Source organism: Danaus plexippus, chromosome 10 (assembly GCF_018135715.1).
Source record: "Danaus plexippus chromosome 10, MEX_DaPlex, whole genome shotgun sequence".
In the NCBI taxonomy this organism is placed as follows: Eukaryota; Metazoa; Arthropoda; class Insecta; order Lepidoptera; family Nymphalidae; genus Danaus; species Danaus plexippus.
In genome coordinates this window covers 9278773-9298296 of record NC_083543.1, presented here as the reverse complement: position 1 = coordinate 9298296, position 19524 = coordinate 9278773, and the positions used below count along the sequence as shown (strand labels likewise).

The 19524-nt window shown below is 30.2% G+C and overlaps 1 protein-coding gene across 3 annotated transcripts in view; it reads left to right on the top strand.

Moving 5' to 3' along the window:
• LOC116766723 (EGFR adapter protein-like) overlaps positions 1-19524 on the top strand; it is a 175095-nt gene that overhangs the window by 93621 nt on the left and 61950 nt on the right. The window contains exon 1 of one of the 3 annotated variants that reach the window (XM_032656787.2): positions 12811-13060. The exons of the other annotated variants lie outside the window; for them this stretch is intronic. Within the exon in view, the coding sequence (XP_032512678.1) occupies positions 13037-13060 (24 nt within the window). The 5' untranslated portion in view covers positions 12811-13036. Of the gene's footprint in view, positions 1-12810; positions 13061-19524 lie in introns of those variants that run through there. 3 annotated transcript variants of the gene reach the window in all.

The following is a 19524-nucleotide window of genomic DNA, read 5'->3' as shown; positions in this document are numbered from 1 at the left end:
ATAAATTTTGTCAAGGTCCGACGCACATTGGAAAAAGTTAACTCTAAATATGTTTTATTAAAAACTTCTTCGCAACTTATTTACATCGAGATTGATTTTCATTACTTGTAGTGATGCTAAGTTTTGCTAAATGCTCAGTGAAACTTTCTTTTGACTGGGGTGAGTCTGTTAAGTTTGGTTTTTGCTGTGTTAATTAATTGAGATATTTGTTTTATTTTAATTAAAACAAAGATTTAAATCACCATATAAGGTTTGAATGTATGAGAATGTGTTAAGGTTAAAAATATCGACACATATTACAATTTTCAAACTCGTATCCTATTATGCAGTTGCATGGAGCAAATGATTCGATCACGGCTCGTAGCGCGATCACTCTTTGAAAGCGGAAATTTTATCTATAAATTTTCTCATTTTGGAGAATTTTTAAATGATCTTTTAATTAATGTTTGCTTAAAAACTGTTTTTGTGTTAAAGTTAATATTACTAAAAAGTGACCTAAAAAGTTACAGTGAAAATGTAAATATGATACGAATTCCAATTAAAATAATGTTCTGTAAGTTTACTAATAGAATTATTTCCAAGCCTAAACAAAGCAGATTCATAAAAAAATCCACAGTCGTCTTTTTGTACTCCTCTTTATTAAAATTCTTGCTCAGACAAACGCCTTCTCAACTAGTGAGCTGTCGTGTTAAGAATTTCTATTTATACAAGAAAATTACAACAAAACCGTTTAACGCCGTTTATTTTGCTGACCTTTTTTGTATCAGTCATTACAGAACACATTTTAAAATATATTCTGTTTGCAAAATTTATTAAGAGACTTAGGACGTGGCAAAAAAATTCTGAAAAATTATTCTGCTTAAACTTAACACTTACTGTGAGTTAAAAACGACATGCTTTATTTATTTTTTACCAAAATACCTCCGTTCTTAATGATGCAATTTATGCAAAAATGTATTTTCATTTAATTTAATTACTTTGTTCTGTGAATTATTAACTGTCGGACCCATTGTTCATCCCGCGCCACTAACATTGCCTTTTAAATAAGATTTTTTCGCTTCACAATTGTTATGAAAATAAGTATTTATAAAAAAAGCACAGTAGACAAAATATATTATTGGGGTTATTACTCCCAATATCAATGAAAAAAGTTTATGGAACAGACAAAATCTATAATAACCTTTAAAAACGTTTTCGTTAAATGTTTATAAGCTTTTTTTGAACTCAATCAAGTGCGTAAATATTATTTTAAATAAGAATCCGACTTAAGGTAAATTGTGTCGCCATCGAGAATATCAAAGTTGTTTTTTTTATATTCAATATAAAGAAAAACGTTCTAAAAATACCTTTCACTGTTTACTGTTTGTCAATTATACTTTTTGCATGATCTCTTTCCTACTTCAACGTCGTCAGTGTATATATGTATATGTGATTGTTCAGTTAATTCTATTGAAAGTAATAAAATTTCATTGCGTAGTAACATCATTTAAACCACAACGTAACATTATAATATAATGTTACTATAACATTATAGCAAGTGATATTAATTATTTATTAATATTGCTGTCACTATGACTTAGGATAACGATAAATATGCTTGTGGAGATTTGAAAAATGAATTGTTGTCATGGTTGGAAATTCATGTAACTACGGGCCGAGAAGTAAAAATAAAGAGTGACAATATATAGTTCAATACAATAACTCAAAATAAATAAATTAAATGACTTCAAGATAACTTGAAATTTGACTCCATTTATAACAACGGATACTTTCATTCTTAGGACACTTTTTCAGAACAATACGTGTAAGTAAATTATAACTTCATAATGCCAACTTGTATTAAATCTACTAGATGTTGCCCGCGGCTCCGCCCGCGTTTTGGTCGCTTTTTGCATAACCATATATATATATATATATATCAAACTTAAAATAATAACATACATACAGAAAAGAGATGATAACAAATAATAGACAACCACAACCAACAAACAACAATGAGTTTTCGAACCGCACGGTTATCATTACACAACGGAGTATCTTAAGGTATCTAGGTTGATGACTTATTTTATCAACGCCATCTATCGAGCACAGTGTTCAACACTTCAACCGCGCCCGCGCGCACTGCGTTATTTTTGTTACCTCTCATAAGTTTTAATATTAAGATTAACATATATTAGAACATATTTTTTGTAACTTGTATAACTAATTAACTATTATCTAATATAACATATAACTAATTAATATTAAGTTGTAGTGGTTAAAAGTTTTGAAGTAGTTTGAAGTAAATTTTCTATTAGCCATAACTTCTTTTGCCCTTAACCGATTTTGACGAAACAAAGTTTTGACAATGCTCCTAATTATATGTAATCCAACTGTTAAAACCGCGTTCAAATCCGTTGAGTAGTTTTGAAGTTATAACGTACCAGACAGACAGACAGACAGACAAAAATTCCAAAAAATTTTTTTTTGGTTTCTATGACTGTTCTTTAATTGCCTCCTATCAGTTTTTTAGAAAAATATTTAACAGACATTCGAGTTTTACTGTCTTATTATATGTATAGATAACTTTTACAACGCAATATGTATAGATAACTTTTACAACGCAATATGTCCTAACAAAATATATCTATTGTCGCTCTAGCTAGTTGTATTGCATCCTGTGAACCTGTTTGTTTATAATTAGTTTGTTCATACTTAGCTTTTTGGTGATAAAGTATAGAAAAAATATCTAATTATTATCTAATATAACATAAAATACCACTATTTGCTTTTGTTCATTACAAATCCTCGCTGAAATTTCTTTTCACATTCGTCATTCCTACTTTATAAGGTGTGACTTTTATCTTTTACAAGATTAAGTTACACAAACAATAAAATATAAATGTATTTAATATCAGAGTCTTGTAAGCTAATTAGTGGCTGCGTATGTTTCTGTAATGTGTCTCGTACAGTGTAGTAGGACACAGTTAACATGGTATGTGATGTATTGTGTTTTTTGCAAATTAGGATTAATTTGAACTGTAATGAAAATATGATTAAATAATACTGACGGTAGTAATCTTCTTAATATTTCATTGAATATAAGTATTGAATATAAGTCGTGGTGGCCTGGAGGTTGAAGGCCCGCCTCTAATACGCTAGGGTGCGGGTTCGAAACCTGGCATGTACTAATGAGATCTTTTCCGAGTTATATGTACTTTCTAAGAGTATTTAAACACCAATGATAGACGGTGAAGGAAAACATCGTGAGAGAACCTGGTCTTATAATTTCAAATTTTAAGTTTGAAATCGCCAACCCGCCTCGAGCAAGCGTGGTGATTAATGCTCTAACCTTCTCCATGTGAGAAGAGGCCTTTGCTCAGCAGTGGGCTCTGATAGGCTGATGATGATGATGATGATGATAAGTAGTTATAATAAAAAGGACAAAACAAAAAACATTTTCCTTGTATGTCTATCTGTTCGTCTTTTTATGTATTCTATACTTTTATTATTATTTTATCCTAAAAAGTAATTTCCCCTGCGATTTAATAATGTTGTATTTAAATTGAAACTTTATGTTTATGGATGTCACTTTAGATTTTTCATTAAATTTAATAGTTGTAGTCTTCATATCCACTTATTTATAACTTATCATTTTTTTCATCCTAACAGATGTCTAGAACATTTTTTGTTGTAGTACTCAGAGGTAGAAAAAAGATTTAGATTATATATCATTGAATATGTCGAAAGAGTAAATTTCATTGTCAATCTTCGCAAATAGAGGAGACCATTGTTATTATTATATTATGGGTTTTACATTATTTTATAACTTTATGCAACTTCCAAAGCGTGAAGTTGCAACTTTATTAATATATCATTTAGGCCTTAATTATTAAACAGCAACGGAAAGCTATAATAGATGCAAACGATGACTTTAAAAAAAAAAAAAAACAATTTACCTCATACATACCACTAACTATATTTTTAACTTTAAACTAATTTAAATTTTAATATTTTTTCAGTCTATTTAGAGTCATTGTTTGTTTGTTTATAATTTAATCCAACAAATTATTCTCTCAGATATATATTATAATAGTTTGTAATGAATTCAATAATACAGGGACGAAGTTGCGTGCAACAGTAGGTACTTTGTGTTTCAGTAAAATATTATAAAATCGCTTTAATGGGGCTTATGAAACATAAATTATCGTTCTCTTTTAGTTAAACTTTATGTATTTCCTTTTTCCTTAAAGAAATTCGAACAAGTATTTTATCATCCTCCACTTTCCTTTCCTAAGTGTATTTTAATAAATCAGCTTATAAAAAAAATCTATTTTTAGGTCGTGGATGGATTGAGATTGAAATCAATTGTTACGTATAGCATATTCTATAAATATAGCTATTATCAAAGCTAAATCTGTTTACATTTTTGTATAAAAAATAACTAAATAGATGTCAATAGTAAAAACGTGCCTAAATTAATTGTTTTTATTCTATTCAAATAGATTTAAATATTTTTTAAACTCCATAAAGAGACATTGAAAAACGATAACGTAAGTTATGATTCGAGTTACTTTTACATCCTCCAACATCACAACCTCATACTCATTAAGATCAAACAAAATCCTAGGAGATTGAAAATACGATAGTTTCCCTTATAAGCCACCGTTCATATTCTTTAGAATATGCTTAAAGTGTGAGTAAGTAAAAAGTAATTTAAACATGGCATATTCTAGAAAAGCATACACTAACAAAGATGAATGCATCCATTTCTAAAACAGTTAAGAAGTAAGCGTATGAACTTTTTGATGATATTTAATTTGTTTCTGATCTTATGGGGAAAAAACAATTTTAAAACTAAATTAATCTTGTCTACGGGAAACAGAATTTCTTATATTCCCCTTTTTCTCTCATAAATTCTTTCTTCCTCCAGATGTCCTGGAACATTGCTGATACGGTTACTCCATTGATTTAAGTTGATACGTACTCCTGAATTATTTGGAAGTAAAATAAACGAGATTATTTTACCATCTCCGTTCCTAGGGAAACCAACATCCCCAAAGACCATGCCGTCAAGGTCATTAAATATTACGAGCTCACAAACGAACTCACCCGAAATAGGTTCGTCGTGGATTTGTACGCAGTAGAAGTGGGAGCGAGAGGTATAACGGCAAAATCTCTCTAAGACCTAGTAAAAGACTTGGGCCTGTCCTAAATTAATATCAATTCATTCCTGGAACGTACTTCGAAGGCAGCCCTTGTAGGTTCTTTTCAAATTTGTTTAGGTAGAGAGAGGAGCTTCGACGGTGGAGATGAACGTTTAAAGTGCGTTAGATAGGGGCCCGTTAAACCTATACCTGGGTCGCAAGTCCCAGGCACTGTTGAAGCTCCAACCCTGCAACGCGATGGACCCGGCACCCGCAAGGTGAATCCGTTGAATGCTAAGAGGTTTCGTCTTGGTCTTATATCTTTTTATTATTATATCATTTGAGAAACGATATTTACTTAAATTTGTTCAATTGGATATCTTATAAAGTCTTGTTTCTTAATTAACTATTTGTTTATCACAAACAGTATGCAATAACTAACTTATCACCGTACTATATCAATTCCAAACAACAATTGTTTTGACTCTCAGTAGTAGGAACAACACTTTGAAAGTCACTGAAACGACGCAGTCATAGGAATGTATCGAAGAATTATATATTTTATAAAAATATCTCCAATGAAACACCTTGAACTTCGTCAGTTGGCTCTGGTGTAGCGAAATTATAATAATATTATTATTATCATGAAGTATGAACAAAACACCCAGCATTACTACATAGAACATACATATATCCGTTATAGCAATTCTAACTCCAAAGGATTCGATTTATGTTATTTTATACATAAGAGTAAGGACATCCTTGTGGAACCACGTCCAAGACTTATATTCCTTAAGAAGCCTTTGTGTCTTTGTTGAGGATCGGTGACGAAGGATGTTTTTCCATTTTGAAGAAAATGTAAATAGGTTAAAATAGTAGTAAAATATTGCTAGCAAAATTCCTTACTGTGACTGTTTAGAATTGTGTAGCAGATATTCTATTTCTGTGATTCTAAGAGTGACCAATATATAATAAATTTTGCTACGATTATGGTTTGACTCTCATATGGTAAATTCTGCAATAAAATTGTGCATACTTAGACAAAACAAATCAACTCATACATTTCTTAAATTATTTACATCCTCAAAGCTAGTTATTTGAAGACAATTATAATGATTTCACAGTTCACAATTCATGACTATTATAACTACTAATAAACGAATACATGAAAAGAAATATTTAGGAGAAAGAAATCTCCTTGACATGAAATATTAATTATTAGAATAAAAAAAATAATTCTAATTTTGAAGAATTCGTATAACCCTTAATACGCAAAACAATTAAAGTTACATTAGACGCTAAATCATCAGTTATTTTAGAAAAACGAAAAACCACATGCGTAATTAAACAAATATGAAAATAAAAAAAAGTCATCTATTTTGTAGAACTCAGACTGGCGAATGGAAATGTAAAGACGAAAAACGAAAAATTTTAATAAAATATGGTCCTTGTATGTTTTATAGAGCTATTGACTTTATGCAAAAAGCTCATAGTGATTACGGTTCGAAATAGGAAATAAAAAACACACGAAAAAAATAACGACTACCGTCTGATTAATTTATTAAAAATGTGATATAAATAAATTGTATTGTTTACGTTAATGTTAAAAACAAAATGATCAACAAATCTCATTGAAGGTTAAATGCTCAGGCTTTCAAAATGCCACAGTAGCTTCACTCATAAAACACTTCGCTTATTTCTCAGTTCAGATGCCATTTAATAACTTAATAAGATTAATTTTAGGGTCTTAAATATAAAGAAAGCGGTAGACTAAAGTTTTTATTTTCAATTGCTTTCCTATCCATAATGTAGCAAAAAATATATATTTTTATTACTATATTTAAACATTAAATATATTTAAGGACTTAATTTAATAAAACCATCTTAGTGAGATCTAGGACTTTCGCGAATATTTATTTAAATAAAACTAATATTTGTCGGATTACTACGCGTATTTTATAATTTTAAAAAACTACATACTCCCGACGTTTCGGTTACTTACGAGATGTGATATTCACATCTCGACTGCCCATGCTCACGATTGCTGCAAACTAACCGAAACGTCGGGAGTATGTAGTATTTTAAAATTATAAAATAAGCGTAGTAATCCGACAAATATTAGTTTCATTTAATACCAGCTTCCCAAGACACAAAGGCAGTAGGTAAGGGAAAATAAATAAAAAAATACTTTTCCCCTCCAGAGACTAATTTACACAGATTAAAATGTGTTTGTGTTTCGTGAAGCTCTTTTTCATTGCAAATATAACATATTAAATTCGTAGCTGTTGTCCAGCTCATTTTAAACTTGTTTAAAAAGTAACTTTTAAATAATGCCACATATTTATCTGTCGTTACCGTCAATTTAGTGCCAGATGTAGCTACAAAATAACGATACTGTTAGTAAACTATGTAAGAATTACAGAATATGCTGAGAACTTATTTTTTTGTTTCCCAACATAAAATCAAGTACCGTAAAATAATAATTTTGTTAATTGCATTCAGAAAATAGTTGCTAGTTCTGTTCAGGGAATTTGAAGAAAACCTTGGAATGATATCAAAAAGAAGAGGAAAATTACCAAAATTCTTATGCAATTTAATTTTTTATAATGAGACTTCTAGAGAGTCACTGTTTTTAATTTTATAAAATTTAAATTAGATTCAAGCATAAAAAAGTGTAAAGTGAAGTTTTCTAGCCATGTATGTTTCCTTAAGTAAATTAATTTATTTAATAAAGGACGATGTGACGTAATCTTGACGTAAGACGTAATCTTGAATTCATGAGAACCTTATGTCATTTATAATTGCTCGATATATAAAATCTCGTAGTAATTTACTCAAAATATGAATTTGATTACATAAACATAACAAAATAAAACAATGATCTTGTAGTGAGTAATGATGATTAAGTTCTTTTTATTCGTTCTTTAACATATAGAATAACGTTAATGATACTCCAGCAACACGCATTATGCAGTAGTTAGAAATTGAGTACAAAATATAAATATAGACGATGGAATTTTCTATAAACGTGCATATGAAGTTCAGAATAATATTTTTTCATCCTGCTCTAATATAACGGAGTCCACTATCAAAGACCCATTCCCTAAATGCTTTAAGGAATATCAGCTATTATGGAAACAACATCGTCTCCTAATCTATTTACCTTTTCACTTATCTCACTCTACTCTAGACACAGTCTTACATTTCTCTGGAGACGCCATTTCAGGGATCTCTAAGCTATACTACATTCTACCCCCAAGCAACATTGGAATTCTTGGTATCCCATTTAGAACTAAGTCAAGTTTCGTCAAATCATCAGAGACTTAAGCTCACAATCTTAACTGTTATGTGAAATGGTTTGCTGTGTTGGAGGGTGATACTTCAACTGAGGACCAGCCGAATTCTAGCTGCAGTCCGTAACCGAATGTTATGCTCTGCAACCTCAATGATGTAAGGTGAATAATTTAACATAAGTATTTATTGGAAGGTTCTACTGAATATCATCTAAAAGTATTAGATATTGGGTACAAGAAGTTTTAGTTTACTAGTAAACATTGAATTTTGCTTTACGGTGGAAAACATTATAAATTCAAATAAATGTTATTTATTTAAATAGGTTTTTTTCTAGTTAAAGGTGACTTACGTTATTACTTACTTCCTTATTATATAATTAGTGTCTTTGTATGAGACATGTTAATAATTACAAAAAACAATAGAATACATCATCTTTAGGTAATGTTCGGCTGTGAAATTTACTTTACATTTTTGCTCCATTACCGAATGATCTTTCTTGTCACTACAATATCTAACATCAGTACAATTATCTTGTTTTTCTTAGATAGACGAGACACAAGGGTAAATTAAATATACTTTTTCTATGAAATGCCAAGTAATTCAACTCAACTCATCTGTTATATTTATTTTATGCTCGTTCCCTCTTTCATAGTACAGTTTTAATAAATTTGTATTTTGATAGGCGGTTTTATAAAAAATAAAATGGTGTTAAACAATATTTTGTCATAAAAAATAGAGTGACTAAAATATAACGTTTCAAAAAAAACTAAGTTTTTGTTTCTGTTTGATTCTCTCAAAACAAAATTGAAAGAGAAAAATTGAAACATTAATTTTGTATGAAAAATGGTATTGACTGAATCTGGAAGCGACGTTTCCCATTTCCAGAAACAAACAAGAGGTTACCAACAATACTTTCGAGAAATTCACTACGTCTTAGTACTAGAAACGTACCTAGTTAAAAAACAACAACTTAATTAGTTTTTGTGCCTCGCTCTAAACAGTCTGTCTTTTAAAAAATAAGACGTTTTCTAATTCTGGAAAGATGTTTTATAAATAAATCGAAAATACCAATTAAAAATACTCTCTGTGATGTAAAATCAAATGAGAGTGGCTCGCTATTATTACGGATGTACATTAAATATGTAGGGCTTTACTCAAAGAACGGCGACATTCCCATCCGAGGTCGCTGCATGGAAACACTAAATAACACTGAATTATATACAAACATTTGCCTTTTTTGGATTTTATGTGCCATGAAATTAGATTAGAATATTACAGTTATATTGAGAAGGAGTAGAGTAGAAGGGCAAATAAAAATTAAAAATAATGAAGCAATACGATAATTAAGGACGGCGATGAAAATTTTAATGATATTAGATTAAAATAGTGTGTTAAAACTCAATGTCGATATGTCTCTAAATAAAATTGGCTGAAGCTCGTATTGTATTATGTTGTAAATTAATTAGCGAGACGTTAACGGTGCGAAACTAACGGTTATTTGCAGGAAAACGGACGAACAAATGTTTTGCGAAGCGTGAAATGTGAATGTAGCGTCTGCATCATAGAAACGATTTAATAAGTGAATTCTGGCATTACAGAATCGTTTGTGATAGTGGTGTCGGTACTTTCGATGAGATGTTCAAGAGACATGTCAATGTGTACATTACGTAAAATTATATGCATGTAAAACGTAAAAATATGTTCGTAAAAATGACACTAATTTTCATAATGCATAAAATTTACAATGAAGACGATCCATGATTATGATGATCTTATAAAATGAATAAAAGGCTACATTTTTTGTTTGAAGTCTCGAGGGTCATATAAATAAAAGTAGATAGTGACAATCTTATTAACTCTGAATATCATAAGACTAAAGGTGTGTATAGAAACATCTGTGGACCATTTTCTTAACATATTTCTAGCTAAAATTAATCTTGAACAAAAGTTATTAAATGTCACACGAGTAAAAGATAAACGGTGTTTTTACGAGAATTTTACTTCTGGAAGCGATATTAAAGAGTGTACATTTACGATATTATTAATAACAGTTGGGCGAGTTAGGAAAATTTCAAATCTTTTCATTTTTCAAGTTTTAATCCCCAATTTTATTTCGGCTTTAAACTAAGTTTACGAGATTTCCAATTAAAACTTAGAGTCCAGCAGGTTAATCCTTTATATTAAATTTATTACCGTCCCTAAATGACTTTTAGCAGGAGGCATATTGGGACGCGAAAATTAAGAAATTGCTTAAAGAACAGTATCAAGGACTAAAATTACTCGAAAATTTAGTGAAAGAATTGTAAGTTAATATAGAGGCCATGTGATATTAAACATTAATATGACAAGAGGGATCTTTTTGTTTACATATAACAGATTAAATAACTTGTTTAAGAAAATAACGATGCCTTGATTTAATTTATAACATATAGAAAAAGCAAAGCAAATTCTGTTTTGGCTGCATGATTCACATCCATGTAATGATTAAATTATGGAACCGTATTTGTAGAATAGTTGTATAAGAATATAAAAATAAAAAGTCCCAAAAAACCAAAGTTACTATGAATTTAAAATTAAAGGAGCTATTTAACGGACTATATCATCAGAACATTGGAAGATTAAACACGATTCATTGTCACAGAGGAGACGAGAACCAACTACAGCGAAACACACTTACCCCGCCTTATCCTGGTCTTGGGTTAAGGGAATAAGATCCGTGGGACTAAAATCTTACATGACATTGACGTTGACAGAACACTTTAAAATAATATATATTTCCTAATTGAGGTCTATGACTTTCGCGAGTTTTATTCATTTAAATGAAACTAATTCTATTCGGATATACTGATTATGATAATAAAATAATTGAAATTCTTTCGGATAACTCTATTTATAAAAAAGTTAACAAAGACCCGACGAGTAAAGTTATAAAGCACGCGTAGCATATCCCAATAATATTAGTTTCATTTAAATAAATATTTCCTTTTCTATAATCCACATAAAAATATTTAAAGCATTAAATTTTAATCCTGAAATATTTCGATTGAGTCTATTTTCAATCCAATACTACATTACTGTTTGCCGAGTCGAAATCGAAACACTGACTTGAGAGATATTAAAGGTAGCAACGAAAAGCTTTGTGAACGATCTGAATAGCGTTTTTAATATCTTACCATCTTTATTTAAATTAAACAAAACAAGTATTTAATTTTAACATCAGTATGGTCATTATGAGTATTGTATACTCATTCATTATGACTTATATGATGGAAGCAATATAAAAGAATTCAAATAATTAAGCTTAAAGAGCGTCATTAAAACAAGCCACTTGTAAGGTAGCGCCAATCGTTCATAACAAACCTTTAATGTGACTAAGTTTTAAGATTTAGGTAAAAAGAAATATTTCTGCAGATTGGTTTTTGTTTTAGTATATCCTTGACTATAAACATAAATATTAGAAGTTTGCTAACAGATCCAACACACGTTGTCCTGCCTTGTCGACGAAATCATTCCGAACAAGGCGCTGGGTGAGAGTTATAATACGTTTTTAGCAAAGAGTACATTATAAAGATAATAATAAAGTTATTTGTTAAGATTTCTTAAATTAAAAAAAATTGTGCCCGATGTACGTCATTTTTGTATCATTCTTTTTAACTTCTAAGAATTGTCAGAAATCAATAAGAAAAGACAAATTACATTAATAAAGTCATTACCAGGTTAGTGTATTCAGCAAAAATATTGTTTAATTAAAAAAAAAAATGATAATTTTTTGTGGATTTTTTATAACAATTTCTTATACTAAAATAAAAAAAAATAACAGAGACGCAAAACAAAGCTCGAATTTGGCTCCATTGTATAAGAGTAAAAAAAGCAAATACATTAACTATACGACACGGATATCATTGTTAATTAATATAGAACTTTAAAATTAATATAAAAAATACAGTACTAAAAAATATAAATTGAAGAATAATAAAACAGAATTAGCATTTGAGAGTCGACACACAAACCTTTTTAAAATGTATTTGTTGACCTCCTAATTAAGTTACACAAAAAAGTTGCAGAATATTAAGGTTTTAAAAGTTCTTCGATGGTTAGAAGAATATTTTAATTACACGTAATATTAAGCTCGTGTCATTGTAGATTTTTTTTAAACAGCCAACATTATGTTTCATATTTTAATATAAATATCCTCTGAGACAGTTTTATAAATTACGAATAAGGTCCCTGCAAATAATTTGCATAACAAATAAAAACATTTGCGGGTCGGTGACCCGAATTAATTGTGGATGTGGGCGTGACGAGGACCGGTCGGGCACCGGTCGGACCGGTCGCCCTTCCAGACCTGATGGGAGTTAGGGCTCGAGAGTCTGCGTGGAGTAGTGTAGCGAGTGGGACAGGCTGCAGTACTCCTGAATCTTACGGTGGTATCGAGTACTGGCACCTGTAGTGCTGGCGAGTTAGCGCGGTAGTATCGTAGTGACCTGGGGAGTTCCTGTAGTCTGCGTGGGTGTGGTGAGGTAGTGTCCGAGGATCGAGGATTCATGGTAGTGAAAAAAGATGCGTCCGCATGTAGTGCAGTAGTGCCCTAGCGGGGATGAAACGTTCGCGCCGATATGTTGGCTCTCCGCCACGCCAAGGTATTTCATGAATATTATTGTATTTCTTTTCTCTTCAGAGAATATTTAGAAATATTTTATCATATTTAAGATAACATTTTATATTTGTTGTAGTATTACAAATATAACTGTGAAAAAAAATTGTTCACATGTAAGTGTCTAATGTGCCCTGGTGAAATTAGGCCTGTAATCCAAATTTCAAATAATATTAACCCGACCCTCTGCTCCAATTTCATTGACTGCGTTATAATCATCATACAATTTTTCTAATGATTGGCACATTGTATGACTATAGTTTCTTACTTCAAATCCTCCTGGACATGTGATGATTAGACGGGAAATGTTGTCCTTGAAGGTGAATTAGAGTACCTTTGTTCGCAAGCTAGTTTCTAGCTAATGAACTAGAAACTAATATCTACGCCTGGAGGTCATTTTAAATTATATTTATTAAAATAGTTTAGCATAATTTATTTTAATGTAATTTCTGTTACTAACAATTATTTTATTTCACATCTTATTTGTTTTATTTTTTTATCTTCGAGTAATGCAATATCGGTTGAGGCCTGACCCGTCTATGTAAATCAGTCTGGACGCGGTGTCGGATTACACGCAGGAATGAACTTGCGAACATGTGCGCTCATGAGTGTGTGTAATCATATTGAAAAACAAATAAGATAATAATAGTTACTATAAAGGATTTATAGCCTGCTAAAGGCAAATCATTTTTTCATACTACTTGAAAAACATCTCTAGGTTAGATTATGTTAAGAGAATTTGAAAAATATTACCAGTAATTTGAAAAAATAATATAAGTGATATTTTTATTAAAGGTGCTTTGATTATTTCTATGTTATATGTACACTGTAAAAGTTATAATGGTATTGATTTTCCAAAAACACTTTTTTGCATTCAATAAGAAAGAGAAAACGTCTAAAAATTGTACAGATACGTACCAAGGTCCTACTGTGCAATTCACACGAGGCTCTTTCTTTCTGAGATAACAGGCACTTGTTTTTCATGGATTTATGTCTTGACGTTAAATGAAAAAAAAAACAAAAGTTTCCACATAATAAAACCCTTCCTCTCCCGCGACTGTGGTTCTTACTTGTACGATTTATTACTATATACGAGTATATTCACTTATTACGAAGAGAAGGAAAACGTTTTTGCGGTATTGATGTCGAAGTAAAGAATTATGATTAGTAATAAATAATGGAGTTACTATTGTTAAATATTACTTGCTACTAAAAAAGGTGAATCAATTGGCTTCCTCCACATGTCGTTCTAGACCGGACGGGGTCGTTGGGTCTGTAATGTTTTATAATAACGAGATTCTCCTAACAAGAGATGGTAACTTTACATTACAAGAGGTTCTTCGTTATTCTGATGAACGTCGATTTCTCTGACATTTCATTATGAACATATTAATTTCGTCATGTCATGTCATGGAGCATACTTTACTCAAACCGCTCCATGAGCTGGAAAATCACAGATTCTCTCTCAAGAAATAAATGACTGAAAGATCTTTATACAAGCCCTCAGTGTACCAATATATCAATGTATATATTAAAAGGTTATAGCTCAAGGATTAACGTTGAATGTTTGAATATGAATCGAAGAATCAATATTACTTCAATTTAAAGATGGCGAGTCACGTAGTCGATTTACGAGTTTTATATTGGCCTCGAAAGGAATACGAAAGAATTCCTGAACCCGTGAACATTAACACTGGCGCCAGGTGGTTCAGAGGAGGCGAGAGTGGCAGGACGTGTTAAAACAACGACTAATGAAGCCAACACTGACAAAGACATCGCTTAGATAATTAAAGGAACAGATTATATTATTTAAGAAGACCTATTCGCTATAAATTTTGGTTTCGCATAAATAAACTGTATTATAACCTAAAGAAATGTGTAATGAATTTTTCATTTATTACATTTAACTACAGACTTTGTTTGTTTTTTGGAATTTTATTTATAATGTTCAGATTGCAACGAAACTATAAATAACTTAAAAGAATAATTTTCATGACATGTTCTTTATAATAACTACTTATTAAACAATTCTCTCTCTTCTGCGATATGAAATACGTCAGTCAAAAAATAAATGAAGTTTTACTTACTTGTATAGATGTATTAGAATTACCTCGAATAGACACAGCTGGTGAAGACTGTATATAAATACCTCTTGTATACAATTTTTTTTTAGTATATTTATTTAAAATGATATTTTCTTTCTGCGTTTTCCACATCATTTTCATTTCGCAAAATATAAAAATAAACATTTTTTTCTTTGTTAACACAGAACGTCACTGTACAGAAGTAAAATTATTATAATCCATTCGTAAAACATAATTACATTGTCTGTCAGCTCTTTACAAAAAGCGGAAAGTTGAACTAATTAGGATCTCAACTAATATCACTCCAGGATTTTCTTGTGGCTCTCGTAGATGTCTGGGAATGCAGCACTCTATATAAATGTATTTAATAAAATTTTGTTTCTATTTCTTGATTTTGTCGTATAAATTTTTAGAATTATTCTTAGAAACAATTGTCAAAGGAGTGTTGAGAAAATGACTATTCTGCTGTGAAAGGCCAGAGAGGTTTCATAGTCATCTTAAATTTAGAATTTGTTACTTAGCTTATTTGGTTTTGTCATCTGGAGCAGGGGTGTATCATATATATATATATAACATATATTTAAAGTCAAAAAATACTTAAGGTTGAGTTCCAAATGGCATGGCAGTTGTAATATCTTCACAAAAATCTTGATATCCAATCAAGTTTCTTTGGACCAATTACTTCGATAACTCCAGTGACAATTCTTTTTTTCTCCACAATTCCTGACACCGACAATGAATAATAAACCGAATCTTAGACCTTGTTCACACTAATGAATTTGCTAAAGTTGGTATAATGTTTAGTTACCAGACGAATTTAATGCTAAACTTTGTCTACATACTACTTGAAGAAGTAAATTGAAAAGCTGTGTTTTATATTGTCTTTAATAGACATAACCTTTTTTACTCTTTATTTTAAATATTTATTAAATAGTAATATTGAGATCTCAGACTTTCGAGAGTATTCATTAAAATAAATCTAATATTTTTCGGATTTACTACGCGAATTTTATTATTTTATAAAGTACATAATCCCGACGTTTCGGTTACTTTTCAGCAACCGTGATCAGGGGCAGACGAGATGTGAATGTCTGACATTCGCGGAGTAAATCCGAAAAATATTATTTTTATTTTAAATAGTAATATTATATACAAAAATGTAAATTAAAATAAAGCTAAGGCTTTAAGATATTTTAATCCTGACCAAAGCCGTATCTGTCATCGGTTTGTCTGAACTCAGCTTAACAGTAATCTCGTATAAAAAAGAAGCTTAGTTGAGATAGTAAGGGCGCCTCGCAGTTGACACGCTAACAGACGACCTTATATTTTTAATTTTTGCTTAAAATTCGAAGAATAACCTAAATATTTTTCTTCTTTTATGTTTAAATGTTTAAATATATTTTAATAACTCTTATAAAACTTCTAAACATTATATAAACATGACAATGTTGGAACAATACTACCATACACAGAACATTCTTCTCTTCTCTATCTTTTGAACAAAACGAGCTTCAAATCAAAACGATCTTATGTTCTGGCACGCTTTGGGTCACTCACTTACCAACAAGGTTCATAAAATATAAGAATAGTGAGATTTTATAAGGCGTTGTATCCATCAGTGTAGTCGAAGTTGCCTTAAGTTTTAGAGAGATAGATAGAGATTGTGTGTGTATAACTTGGTGTGTGAAGAACAAGTTAACAACTTCAAACAGAGTCAACGTTTATATTAAGTTTATGCTAAAGTATTAAGCGTATTATATATAATATCCACTTCGTTATATTTTTAATGCTTTCAGAGGCAATAAAAATGAATCTTGAGGTTGCATCACCTGAGGGCGGTCATAACCGCTGCGTGTAATTAATGGTCTACGAAATTATTGCGATCGGATCAATCTGTTAGTGGCCTAAAGTTCAGTGAACTCAAATTTGGGTCTCGTATCCTTAAAAGCGGGGAATTTTTATCATATTAGCGGATCGATAATTTAGTTCCACGGAAATAAATCAGAAAAGTTTCGAACGAGATTGTACATAGGTGGTTATTAACATGATAAATGTTCTTGATAATATTATGAGTGAAAAATAGATCATTAATAAAAGTGGAATTAAAAGGTTTTCTATATTTACATGTGACAAATATACTTTTTGTTCCTCGGGAAATATAAACATGGTGATGACGTCACGTTACATAACATTCAACATTAACATTTGAACCACGTCGTTGGAATTCTCCTGTTTGAGCTTTGATCCAACTTTGAAAATGTTAGGTAATTTTAAAGCCATTCGCCGCAGACAATTTCAGAATACTTTTAAGAACAGAAAATTCAAAAATGGTTCCAATTTATAAAAAAAATGTTGAATAACGGAGTTTGTCACATTAAATTCTTATTTTTTTATGTTTGAGTTCCAATTAAGGTAGTTAACGTTTTCTGGTAGGTAAAAGTGTATTTTTTTATTTTGTAAAATTTAAAAAGTAACAAACGCATGTGCACAAATTTAAACTTATTCAAGTGACCTACATCATAACATTAACAAGGCAAAATAGGTTCATTTTAAGAACATAAACTTTGATTAAAATACTCAACAATGGAAACATTAGTATTAAGTCTAGTAATTTAAATAATTGATAGTATTTAATTTTGCTCTGAAATCACTCTCAGTCCGTTCACAATAGATAAAGAATTTCGTATATATTTTCAGAGATAAGACGCTCCGTGTGACAAAGGTCGAGATATTGTTAGGAGACTTCTAAGTTTCATTAAACAAACAGTAATTAATAGAACTGGCGATACTGCCTTTGGATATTGTTAAATTTTAATTAATGAAATTAATTATCACATATAATGTCAATAATTCAATTAAAATGAATTCGAAATAATTTATCAATTATAATTATTATTGCGTTCAAACAGACGAGTTTGGTAATGCCTCTACAAATTCCTGTCTAAAATTATAGTATTGGCGAAACGGCTCTCATTGAATTATTCATTTCATTTAAAAATACATTTTTTATTTCATAAATTGGATCATTGAACGTTTATCACAACACGTAAACGTTCCAATAACCAATTATAAATAAAGTACAGAATAAAAAAAGTTTCAATGAAAGATTAATGTAATTGGTATGGCGATTAGTTTTTTAAAGTTTATTAAAAAACTTGAATTAAAAAACAGTAATATCTGTTTCTTTTTTTTTTGCAGAAGCAGAACATTTTAAACTCTGAGATTATCCTATTTTATTGTATTGATTCTTAGTGTCACGATCGTATTTTTTTAACCTTATATGTATATATAATTAAATCGGCTTCAAGAACTGTTATTTTCATTTTCTTTCTTTATAATACGATAGTATCAAATTTTTTAACAGTAACGTAGCAAGTAAGAAATTAAATTGCATTAATGCCAGAGACGTAAGCGTCACCTGTAGTAATGCAAATAATTTCACACTCATGAATATTATAAAGCCATGCCGAGTGGCAAATCATAACTTGAAACAAGCGTCGCATACTATTTTTTACTAATTAATATAATACAAAAAAATTATTCTGCTTCTTATTCTGAAATTTGTAAAGTAATATTTATTTTTCATTATACATAATAATTCACCTTCAGTTACTTCGCCATCACTCAATGACAAAATTCAATTAACGGATCTCAGAGTTGCAGAAGTTCCTTTAGTTCCGGAACTTTAGGCAAAACATTTAAAGTTTTAATCAACTGCATTCATCTGGGCTTTCATTTGAAGGCATTGAATTCTTATAAAAGCACGTACACCGATGTTTGTAATATCTACAATATAAATTAACATCAGGTTTATTTTTATTGACAGTAATATAATAAAATAAAAGTTCTTTTTGAAAATAATAGCTTCGTCTGTCCACTTAATCGCTTGATTGGTTGAAAATGTGAAACATAAAGTACTTATATATTAATCCGGATATTTCGATAGCCAATGAAATTACACGGGAACGATAACCGGAACGAAATTGATTGCATTATTTCTGTATCCCCATATTCATTTATTGTTGGCATGAAAGCGGAAGCTGCAGAGATAGTATTTGGCCAAATAGCGAAAATAACTTACGGGCGAGAAGCCGTCCGGGCGCAATTTAATATATCAGTCACTTAATCCTTTTATTGACAATTTAAACGTTCATAAGGTTAATCAATTTTAATATGCATACACATTATTTATGTTTTGTTGTTATTATATCAGAAAATATACTTTTTTGTCATTATGATAAAATATATAAGATCAAGTGATAAGTTTTTTAACGATCCCGAGGGAACATTGTTTTTTATATTTTACAATACTATTCTAGCAAATCAAGATTGCTTGTTTGACAACGATTTGCTTGGACTAACAATA